The sequence below is a fragment of the Myiozetetes cayanensis genome, unplaced genomic scaffold (genome assembly GCF_022539395.1).
Source record: "Myiozetetes cayanensis isolate MyiCay16 unplaced genomic scaffold, myiCay2020 scf2-11, whole genome shotgun sequence".
In the NCBI taxonomy this organism is placed as follows: domain Eukaryota; kingdom Metazoa; phylum Chordata; class Aves; order Passeriformes; family Tyrannidae; genus Myiozetetes; species Myiozetetes cayanensis.
This window is the reverse complement of record NW_026087411.1, coordinates 65,654,799-65,667,035: the sequence shown is the minus strand read 5'-3', so window position 1 is coordinate 65,667,035 and position 12,237 is coordinate 65,654,799. Positions and strand designations below refer to the sequence as shown.

Here is a 12,237-nt window from a genome sequence, read left to right as displayed (position 1 = left end):
AGAGCAAATCCCCTCATCAGTACTATTTGCATCCCAAAGGGATGATTTTTTAATTCATCCTCTTAGCACATCTTATCCCTGCCTAGTCTAGTCTGTCTGGTAGGGCTGGTGAGACCAGCCATTTCATGAGATCAGTGATCAGCAATCTTGCAGAAAGACTAGTTTGCTCTTTCCAGCCTCCAGACCTTAGAAATTGCTTAGAATTTCTTCAGTGTGTTTGGCAGAGAAATACCTTTAAAAACAAATGGATGGTTACTGTAATTCCATATGGTGCTACCCTTGATATCTTTCAAAGACAGTTTCAATCCTTTATAGAAACTTTCAATATAAATATGCAGAGATTTAAAAAGCAGTTTTCTATCATGAAGGAAAGAGAATGAATAAAGGTTGCTCAAACATCATGGTTATTTGGCTCCTCTGGCCATGCCTGGGGAGTCTCTGCTCTCTCCATCCTCCTTCCTGCTGCGTTTGTGGCAAGTCTTAACTCTCAGCCTGGCCCAGGCAGCCTCCCAGCCTTAGCATTTCATTTACAGTCTCCTTAAAAATAAGAAACATGAAATAAAAATGTGAATGCAACTCAGAAAATTTAGTAGTTTAATTGCAGAGAGCACACAATTTGCATGTAGGTTATCATGCTACATGGAATTCCCTCACTTCAAATCCCCATCTGCCTGCTGGTTCCCAAAGGCAGCCAGGAGCAAGTCGAGATGCTCCATCCTAAGCGAGAGATTGCTGGGGATGGCGGCAGCGCTGTGGAGGAGAGCTGCTCCACTTACTTAGTGAAGTAACATAACACCTTCACCCTACATGCTGAAGTTTGGGAGTTAGCCAGAAACTGCCAAAGAGATTCACAGGACATATGGGATCGAATTCAACGCTCATGTCAGATGAACCACGATGCCAGAACAGAAAGTGAGCTAACTTCTTCACGCCTGCATCAAAACACGATACTTTAGCAGTGTCATTTACTAGAACTGTTCAGGCCACTGTATGTAGCCACAAGAGATTGTCACCAGCGCCAAAGCGAGAAAGTTAGAACGTTGAATTTCCTCATAATAGCATTACTGGATTTTAAAAAAACCCCTTTTAGTTCAGATCTCCTTCTTACATGGCAGCCTAGCATCTGCCTTGGCTAGAGGTGCAAACATGCAAATCTTGAGGTCGTATTTCCTCCATCTCACTCCTTGCTCCTGCTCAGGCCGTTTGCCTGTTGCCAGCTGTATCCCTGCCATCCCCCTTCACCAGGGTGACTGCCCAATTCCTCTGGGAGCACCCGTCCCGCTTCTCCTCCCACACTCATCCCCCCTGGCATGCCTGCAGCCGTGCGAGCGGGCTTAGTGTGTTTCACACTTCCACTGACTCTCTTGGCTGCCGTTTGCCTAACTTCATCCTTCTTGTCAGCCAGCTGCTGTGAGATGCCTTTTAAATAAAGCCGTCTCCTTAAGAATCCTCCGGGCATTTTAATTGTTCCAAAAGTGGAACACTTGTTTTGGAGAACTTCTCACTTGAAGATCTTCATGCAATGTCCTTTGTCCACTTTGGTGCTAATATTTTGTTGACTTCACTTGTTTTTTAGGGCTTTTAAGTATATTCCAGAAATGTTAATTTATTTGGGTGGGTAGGTGGGGAAAGGGAGGGAGTAGGAAAAGGGGTGGCAGATTGGAGCTCCTCTGTGGAAGAGCTTCTGCCATGTTCTACAATGCTTGCTCACGGAAGGAGTTTACAGGATCAGTGCTGGGGAAAGGTTTCCTCACATCCCCAGTAACCACACATTTGATATCATAACTGAGTAGTTTCTCATCATAAAGTACCTATCTATGCATAAGTACTACAAACATAAAATAGCCATTCTATGCCTTATTGAGCAGTTCATGCTTCCTTTTAGATTATCAGCAGCCTCTCATGATTGGGACTGGGACAGTAACACGTAAAGGATCTACTTTTCGACCCGTGGACACCAAAGATGAGGGAAGAAGGGGGAGTTCCGAGTTTGAAAATCACTATCGCTGCCCTCCCAGAGCTAACCGGCATGAATATGCTCTGCCCCTGACCAGCCAAGAGCCTGAATACGCCACCCCCATCATAGAACGGCACATAGCAAGGGAAAATAATTTCCCTTCTGAAAATGGCTACAACGTTCCTGTTGTCTCATCTCAGATACACTCCCTTACTGCCGGCGGCTTCTCCAGTTCATGTAAGACTGACACCAGGAACGGAGACTATCAGACACCCCAGAGTGTCATAAACTATGACAAACCCAAAGTTAATGGTGTTCTGACCTCTGTGAGCTACAGCACAGACTACCAGAAGCCTCAGCAAAACACCCTTGGGAATGAGGGTTACTCAACGCCCAGAGACTGCCTAAAACCCATAAGCCAGACAGCAATGACAGCTCTCTTGTGATTTGCTGAGCAGGAGAGGTGTGGTGCACAGGAACATCACTGCACAGCTTTCTGAAGCGAAAACAGAGTTTGGAGGGACTCTGCTGTGGGAGGCAGAAGGCAAACAAGCCCTGTGTACATAATATTGCTGTCTTGCTGGGTTCTGACATCTGAAGAAAGCATATGCTGTTTATCACTGTTTATAGCAAGAGAGATGTTATCAGTGAAGACTGTACATCTTATTTTCTGTAACTGATCTCAGTGCTCCATTTGCAATGTGTGCAATTTGTACATAGCTTTTATTTAAGGAGAATTTTTAAGTTTCCTTTTCACCTGGGGGTTTGAAAGGATTGCAGAAATGCCTGTTTAAGAAAAAACAGGACTCCTTTTCTGTTTTATTTTACCTGCTGCTGTTCTGGCAGCTGTAAATGGTGTATCTTATGGTTGTGGTGATTCATCTCCTTTCCTATGAAAACTGAAGATAGGGCATCACTGTAGTTCTTTCGGAGGGGGTAGAAGTTAAACTACTCAAAGCATAATGTGCACAAGAGAAGGCAGCTGAGTATTTAAATACTGTGCTCAAACCCAACTTCCCAGCTGCTTTTTTAGCAGCAATTCTCACATGCTTGAATTTGATCAAGCATATGAGCTGAGCCGTCTAACTTGCAATTCATGTTAAGAAATAATTAGAAAGGCTGAAACTGGTTTTGGGTTTAAGCCATGGTGATCGCTCTACAACAGAAAAAAGAAAAAACAACCAAAAAACGAAACACCACCAAACAACAAATCCAACACCAGTTCACCTGGTTTTGTTTTGTTTTTTATTTAGGAAGTGTGCATGGAACCAAAATGTGAATTTACAGCTGAGAATTAAATCCTGTTCAAGTCCTAGCTGATCTTTTTGCTGCTAAACTATAAGGACACTTCCTCCTTGGCACAAAGCAGCAAACTTCCTGAACTCTTCATTGCTTCACTAGGTATTTTTCTGTCTTATAAATTAAGTGTAACATTTCTATTTGAAATATTTCAACTAAGTGAAACACAGCGTGTGTATGGCTTACTGTTGCAGTTAAATTTGCAAGACAGGGGATCAGCACCGTTGTTTTTAAATAGTTTTTCTTTTGCAGCTAATGTTTCCCTCAGTTCTGTTTTTGGAGAAACTTGAAAAAGCACGGGGATGGGTGCAATGTATCGCACAGGAGCTGGTCCTCTTTCAGCAGAGGCAGCTTTGGAGCAAAACAGCTTCTGGTAGCAACAGGGACCATCTGCTGCCCTTCTACCTCCAGTGCTTGGGGCATTTCTCTGAATTTGAAAGCCTGTCCTGAAGTGTCAAGAAGTGATATACTTCTGTGAAGAAAGAATGGTGCTATATTTTAAGCACAAGGTTGGGAAACAAGACCAGTAAAACCTGAGCTCTGGGAAAGTCACTCTTTGAAAGCCCCCCATTTCCATTGTGTGCAAATGGGATAATTTGCAAAGGATGCAGCGAAGATTAATCAGTCTGTTTGTAAAGTGCTTTCAGACCCTGGGGTGGAAAGTGCTGTCAGAGGACAGACTGGTTGCAGTGATGCTAGTCACAAATACTCTAGCCATATCCAAACTTGAGGCAAGGTCTGAGTGGGTTCTTTGCATACACATGTTTTGTGGCCTCAAGTGGCACCATTCCCCCACGTTGCCGCACCGTGCATGCAATTCCTGTGCAAAGAAGAGTCAAGGTAACCTCGTAGCCTTCCTGTGTTTCCTGTCATTACAGTTTCTGTGAAATGTCTAAAACACCTCAGGTCCTGAAGTGAAACAGCAGCAGCCTGTTTGTTAGACTGAGCTGGGCGGTGTTGTTTACCTTCTGTTGTTTACATGTCTGTGTAAATAAAGAACACTGGTATTTGTAAATCAGTCACACGGGCCTGCCACTTAACTCGGGCCTGCCACTTAACTCACTGACTTGATCATCGCTGCACACCCACTCCCGTCACATATGCTGCAGGGTGAGAAAGAAGAGTTCCTTACACCCTGCAAAAGTGCCAGTTGTGCTGCCGCAATTCACGGTCCCAGTGTGACTGGCTAAAAAAAGATTCTCTCAGTGCCCCATTTAGCCCAGCTTTTCTGTCCATAAACTCTATAGAAGAAGAAGAAGCCACAAAATAGCATCTATGCTCAGCCCTGCTGCTGGATGCATATAATTGAGGAGAGGATGAGGATGCCCTCCTGATGAGCCTGAAACCAATCCTCCACCCACGCAACTAATTAGCCTGACTTGTCACTTGACAAACAAGTCAGTAATCAGGCCTACTCCCCACCTAGTGAGACAGCTAAATAACACAGCAATGCAAGGGACCAGGCAGCAGACAACACTACTTGTATTCTAAGGAACTTTTCATATGCTTCTGCCACATGCTTGGTGCATCTGCAGCACGCCACAAGTGTCAAAGGGTTCTTGGCAGCATATGTCCATTTCTGCTGTCATTCAAACACAACACAGCTGGTTTAGCCTAATGAAAAGTTAGGTCTCAGTTTGCACCTTGCCTTCATCTCCCCCCATGCCCCCCCCAAAAAAACCAAACCTGCAAAGATGGCTTAAAATAGATCCCCAGACATCTCCAGCCTCCCTTCAGAGTGGCTTGGTGCCAACAGAGATGGAGGCAGCACAGCAGCTCTGTAGTCACACACAGCTCCCAGTCACTGCCATGGTGCTTCATGGTTCATGCCCTAGTGACTGCTGAGGGTGGCTAACCTAAAAAGCCTTGGCTTCTCCACCTTGGCCTAGGAAATTTTTAGTGACCCTAGCAGCTTCCTACAAAATCCTATTGTAGGAAGGAAAGGAGAATGCCTGAATCTTACTGGTGCTAGTGTTCATCCCCATGCTTATCCTCTGAATGGCTTCTTACATTCTTATACATCGAACTCCAGCTTGTCTACATCAGCCTGTTCTCTCAAACCCAGATGCAAGGCAGCCTTAAAAAACATCACAGGTTTAAAAAACTTTGTTTCACAGTGAAGGTTAGAGTATGCACTGTGTTGAGACATTTGCATGCTCAGAAGGGCTGCTTTAGCTTTGGATCTCTCTCCAACATCTCTAGAGACGGTGGGAGACCAGAGTTTGACCCTCTTGTCAATGGAGACTTTCAGTAGCATTTCGGTACCAAACTTCTTTCCTGAGCAGGCACTCCCAGTGGGCTGGAGCACTAAACCCAAGCCAGAGTCCACAAGAAGGTTAAATATTAACTGCTCATGGCACTAAGGGCCTGCCTGTCCCATTGCAGTTGACAGCAAGTCTCTGACTTTACCAGGAACAGGGGCAGCCCTGTAACTGCGCATGTCTGACCAAGGGAACTGAAGAAGGTACCTCTCGAGGTAAGAAAGTGTAAAAGATGCTGTACACTACCTATAACTGAAGTAAAAAACCAACAGCATGTTTCCAGCTGGTGCCTTATATATAAAACACAAAACAAAAAACCTACAAAAAAACAACTACAGCAAAGATTCCAAAAATACCACAGGAAAAACACAAATGTTCTTTGCTCGCACCTCTGACTGGGAAATAGATTGAAAATTCTTATTTCTTCTATCAAGTACCTTTCTAATGCTCTATATAAAAGCATTTCAAGTGTAATGCTAAAGAGTATTTCTCTGTTTCTTTTAGTTGCTAAACATCATATATTAAACCCTACCTTAATACCTACCAGAATCTTTACATCCAACAGGCAATAGAATAAGTCACCCTTGTAGATTGGAACTAGGATTTCCCAGCTCAGGGGATGCCCTACTCGCTCACATATAGCATCACCTGCTCTCTTTTGTGGTCGTCCTCTGGATCAAAATCTTGTCCTCACCTCCCTTTCCAGAAACAGGATGAGTTCAATCAGCTCAGCACTGACTACAGCAGTCTGCATAGATGGGGGAAGTCTGGAAAAGCACCAAGGCCAATCTGCACCCCCTGCATCTGATAGTATTGCAAGCACCGAGTTAAAATGGCAGCAGTCACAGCAGTGTCTCAAGCACCTGTGTGTAAATGACAGATCCCTGCCTCCTTACTTCAAAAAACCCATGAGGTTGGATTACAACCATTAGAAGCAGCTTGTGAATCCCATAGCTGGTCTGCATAATTGGCATGGCTAAAACCTGGGAAGACGGAGTTTTTAATACAGACTTTATTCAGGTTTTTCCCACTGCCTGCCAGAGAACTGGCAGTTCTTCATTTTGTGGGCAGATTTTAGTGGAACCCTGTCTGAGGCCCAAAATACTCCCTACACAGGATAGAAATGCCAGGCTCTAGGTCCCATTAGAGGAGCAGAAGCCTAACTGTGATTACCTGTTTGGCAGATCACTATCATTAAAATAAAAACAAAAAAATGAAGAGAATTCTAAGAAAGGAGTCAGTGGTCTCACAGCAGTCCTGCAGGATCAGATGTCCACTGAAAATTACCCTTATATAAATTCCTCTGTACTTTTCTGTTCACCCTCTCTCCAAAACCAGGTTAGCTTTGCTCAGTGAGTGGGTGTCTTAAAGGCTCCCCTACCCTGTAATCAGGCCAGACCTAAGGGATGACAAGGTCATGTTGTTGCATTTCTTTTTCCTTATTATTTTCCATAATAAAAATTCTATACTGCCCTTTTCTTTCCAGTGTCAGCTATGATGCAAGTCTGTACTGACCTCCAACCTCCACTGCAATTAGTACAGTGTGAAAACAGCATTTACCATTTCATTTGAAACTCATCAGTTACATTGAAAATCACAGTGCCATAGCTCTCTCATTGCAACATGACTAATAATGTTGCAATGCCTATGAATTACTGAAGACAGAATACATTTCATGGAACATACTTATTTAAAAGGAATGTGCCATTTCTGCACAATCACTTTCAAACTTAAAATAGAAACCTCTCCTGAGGGCTTCCTTTTTTTTTTTCAATTCCTCCTCCCCCTGGCACAGTCCTACAGCTCATAAAGGACAAGCAAGAAGGAGTCAGATAAAATGTTTCTAAACTAGATAAAGACAAGACATCCTAACTTGGATGAAACTCACGTTATCCATAAGGAGGTTGCCTCGCATCTGACTTTCTCTGCTATCTCATTGTATAGTCTAGACATGAGAATCTGGAGACTTTTTCATTAATTTTAAATTGTTTTGGCTTCGCCCCACGTTAAGTGGCTGTAAGACCTAAAAAACATTTGCCATCTGCAGTAGGCAAAGGTTATTCAATAACCTCTTGTCCTGGGCCGAGTTAATTCATTACTTACTCAGACAGTCACAACACAGCTACTGTGCTGCCATGTGACATCCAAGAGATTATCATCCCATTTATTTTAATACAGCCACAAGTATAAAAATGAGAAATCCAGGAAGGAGACAACTTTATCAAGTTAAAGCATTACATCATTTTTCAGCATAGTAAAAAATATAAGTCAACAAATACAACATAGTAGTGTTACTAAGGCATTTGTGCCCTTAATAACCACTCTGAACTGACCTCAAGAATCCATAATTCTGACTAGACACAAAATTTTTAACAGACTTTACTGGAAAAGCTCCCTTAATGCATTAATAATCTGCATTATTGGCTAACCCAAAGAGGAACAGTATCTCCTCCTATTAAGTCTGAGCTACCCAAAAGAACGAGAAGACTTACAAACATAACAAATTATTCAAAACCTGAAACATTCTCTCAGCCAGATCAGATGACAACAGACAATAACAGACTTTAAAAACACATGTATGTTGCCTACAAGGAGGCAGGCAAAAAAGTAATGCCAAAGTTCTAGGCTTAAAAGAAACAGCAAGAGCAATTTTAATACAAACAATATAGAAACATACAGCAATGGTTGGTGCCTGACCCACGACAGGGAGCTTATCAGAAGTTGTCCTCCATGAGGAGTGGCTGATAGCAGAGAAGATGGTGATGCTTGCCATAAAAGAAGGGAGAAAAGACAGGAAGTTACATTACTCACCACCCAGCCCCTGGTCTGAACCATTTAACTCCTTGAGCATATACTAGAAACTTCAGTCTTTACAAACTTGTTTTGTGCATCTTAATTTCTCTGGCCAAGGAAAACACCATTTCACAGATGGGGGAACTGAGACAGATAATCTGCCACCTGTGCAGAGCTGTAGCAACAAATTAAGTCCATCCAAAAACATAAAGGTGTCTGAAAATACCAATCACAAACCTGTGAAAAGTCCTTGGTTGGGCAGCGGTGATAAAAACTAAGACAAGCTAGCAGACCTCACTTGAACAGGCAGCTTTTCTTCACATCTATGGCTAAGCTTTTTATCCTTAAGTGACACCATCTGTTCTGACAGACAGTTTTATAAAATTTGAATAAGGTGACCTGGTTAAAGCATGCCTGTTATATGGAAATGCCAGTGTCATATGTGGATGTGGAAAGGTTATGGATGGCTCATGCAGCTTCTCTTCCACAGTTATCCAAGCACTTTTAGCATCTCATCACAAAAGGCAACACAAGTCTTTTTTGATAGCCCACAACACAAAGTGAGACGTGGTTTTGATAACAATGCTGCAATAACTTTTCTACTATCTTACAAAGGCCAGGCAATGGTGCTCATAAATGATACTCCTTTAAGGTATTTATATAGGCAACTTTTTAACATACAAAGTCATGCTCCATCCTCTCCTGCTTTATAGTATGATCACAATACTGCAAAAAGGACCAGCATCGAGGACATAAGTATGTCTCAGAGCATTTTGTTGACAGGTCTACTGATCACCTGGTTAATGATAACAAACAAGGTCTGGAGATTGCACTATCATTTGGTGGTCACTGGAAACCAAACGATAGTAGGGAAAAGGTGATGGTGGGTCAATGTGAAGTGACCTTCCTCTTTTTCCAACCAAGAGGTTTCTGCCTGAAACTAGACTAGAGCAAAATGTAATCATCATGTCCTTTTTTCCCCACTTCTCCTCACCACAGTTTGACATGACCATGGGCAGCCTCTGTCCCAGCAAAGATTCCAGGAATGTGGCAATGTTGGTTCCAAATCATAATTGAAGGGCACTGGCAAAGTGCAAGCAGGCAAACATTTTGTGTTTACAAATCTACCTGATACCTCATTTCATGTTTCATCAGTGCATTTGGTCCCTTCTTTTGGAAAGCCTTAACGCACCCATAAACAGAGATAAAAAATTTCAGTGCTTGGGTGGGAGATTATAAGAGAGCAGAGCACCCATTTTTTAAAGTAATTGATGGGGATATCTGTGTTTTTTATCAAGTCATGAATCCAGAGCTATATGAAATTATACATGTCTGTGTTTCTGTGTGCTTGCACATATGCTACACTGATATATAGAGAGGACAATTCTTAACCTTAAGATGTGTCACCTACAAAGCACTTGCTATAGGATGTCAACTAGACTGGATGTTCCTAATTTTAAGATTACACGCTACTAGAAATAGTTCTAATGAACAAAGTTTTCTATTTTTTAAATTCAAAAAAACTACTCACAAAAAAACCCAACAACCAACCCACAAAACAACAGGTTCTCTTTCTCAAAGGCGCCTTAACGGTGAAGATTTGAAGGAAGCTGCTGCCCCCTCTTGGTACTACATACAAATGCAAATACTTTGCACTGAAAATGAGGATTCCGGTCACAAATAGCAATTACTAAGTAATATATAAGTTTGGGAGTGGAAATAGCATAAAACTGAGACAGCCCGAAGTGCACTTGCCTATTTAACCAGGCCACTCAAGACAACCTCATTAACTTACTGAGATGTAGGGGTCAAAATACATAGAATTGCCGTGTCTTTCATTTTAAAATAAAAATTAGTAATATGTGACCTGGATTTAAAATAACACTTAAATGAGCACAACAGATCTCAAAAAAAATTCTGCTGGTTTCCTGAATTGTCTTATAACACCCTATGTGTTATAAGACATAATACAGAACTGTCATAAATTAGAACACCTAAACTGCCACACTGGCCAAAAAGGAAGATCAAATAAAGGGGAATGTGTGCAACAGCACTCGACAGCTACACAGAAATCCCCATTTATTGTATATAAAATATCAGGTCCTCAATTCCAAGCCCAGAGTTGCCACCCTCAGCAGCTGAGGTATGTTCCCATTGCAGGGTTTATATTGTATCAGCCACTGGGAATCCCTTCTCACAAAACCATGGATAACCATGCAAATTATAAATCAAAACAAGAACTGGTGCATTCGTGGACATAAGAGGACCAGTACGGGCAACCTACAGCAACCTTCTTCCCCTACCTTTAGCTGAAGAAGAGTCAATAGCAGCAAACTCTCTACAAGTTGGTCCAGCAGGGAGTGAACAAGGACACCCCAGTTCTTATTTGAAGGGAACTCATTCAAGGCCAGTTCAGCAGTGTGATTGTTAATGCTTCCGTTCCCCTAAAGAAATTGATAACAGACATAAACACTTGGACAACAGCAAATAAAATAACATTAGAAAAAATATTTCCATGCCAATCTGGTTTATTTCATTTGACAGAAGTAGTATCTGTGCAAATATTTAGACAGTTAATAGATAAATGAAGACTTAATCAACAGGATTCACAGACATTTATGGATATATTTGAAGACTTGCAGTTTTAACAGAAAAATTACCAGCTGTCTCCCAAGCACCCCTGACTTCCAGCACTACAGGCAATCAAAACATGTCTGACAGTGAATGCTGTTCTTTCACTTTACTTGTTTTTATATTTTCCTAACCTTCTGATTGAGACCCAGCTATTGAAAACCAGGCAGTAGAGTGCCGATGGCCTCACAACTGATGGAGGGGAAGCTGGGGAGATGGCTCAGGTTGCAGTGCTCTTGCACTTCAAAAAGGAAATCTGAAGAAATACAGAGTGCCAAAAACTCAGTGGTGGAATTATAATCACTATCTCCTGTAGAAAGTTACAAAGAAAGAAAACCAGCACAACTTTAACCAGTTTTCCTGCAATCTTTTTTAGGGATCTATAGATGGACTTCTAACGTACCTCTCACAGGGGACTGGAAGGGGATACTCCTGGCAGAGCCTTCAAAACATCAGCAGCTCCAACACTTACCTAGGCAGAGTTGGGAAGCACGAGCCTCAGTGCACAAAACTGAAGGCTGACAAAGAGATACCAAATAATTAAACATTTTTTATAGAGCGTGGAAAATTTAAGCAAGTGACTACAATTTTTCACCTAAGAAGAGAAAATCCTTGGAAAATATCACTTGGCCTTTTTCAGCCATTTGGCTTAGAAGCATTGTCCTGCACAGGAGCAGGCATGAGGAGCAGATACCAAAGTATGTCTGAAGCAGGGGTACACCAGGCCAACACAGCTAAGGCAAGTCAACTCCCAAGCATAAGAAGCAGCAGTTGCCACATTAAGAAAAGAAAATCTAAAGAAGTTGAGTATTTATCTTTCAAAGTCATCACATTTTCCACTTCTCAACTCCTAGGTTCCCTTCTAACCGTGAAACTTCTAAAGAATTAGAAATCACATTGTGTTGGAAAAGACACACTGGACAAGCTTGTAACATTTTTCAGTTATTGTACTATAATTTCAAGCTTGTAAAGGTAAGCTTGAAATATTTTAGCCAATTTTCTTCTCAGGTCACTGAGCTGAGGTTTTAAACAACACAGACTTTTCACACATATCCTAAGTCAGGATGTGTTTCTCTTCTCTTCTGTCACATGTGGATCTCTGGAAGAAAAATGCAGAGGACTATTCAGTGACCACAGTCACTGGAAGCAGCCTCTGAGGTCTTTCAGTAAGGCACTGGGATACAAAGAAATTTTGAATGATCTTCCTTGACCCCAGGTGACATAAAAAAGTAATTTTCTTTCTCCTCTTTCCATTTTCATCTTCATTCATAGCTGCCTCTATTCCTCTCCTTGTTT

At 42.0% G+C, this 12,237-nt stretch overlaps 1 protein-coding gene across 1 annotated transcript in view; it reads left to right on the top strand.

Annotated features, from left to right (window-relative positions):
• DCBLD1 (discoidin, CUB and LCCL domain containing 1) overlaps positions 1–4,274 on the top strand; it is a 48,566-nt gene extending 44,292 nt beyond the window's left edge. Inside the window, exon 15 of the mRNA XM_050316184.1 lies at positions 1,886–4,274. Coding sequence (XP_050172141.1) covers positions 1,886–2,403 — 518 coding nt within the window. The 3' untranslated portion in view covers positions 2,404–4,274. The remainder of the gene's footprint in view (positions 1–1,885) is intronic.
• Positions 4,275–12,237: the final 7,963 nt, after the last annotated feature.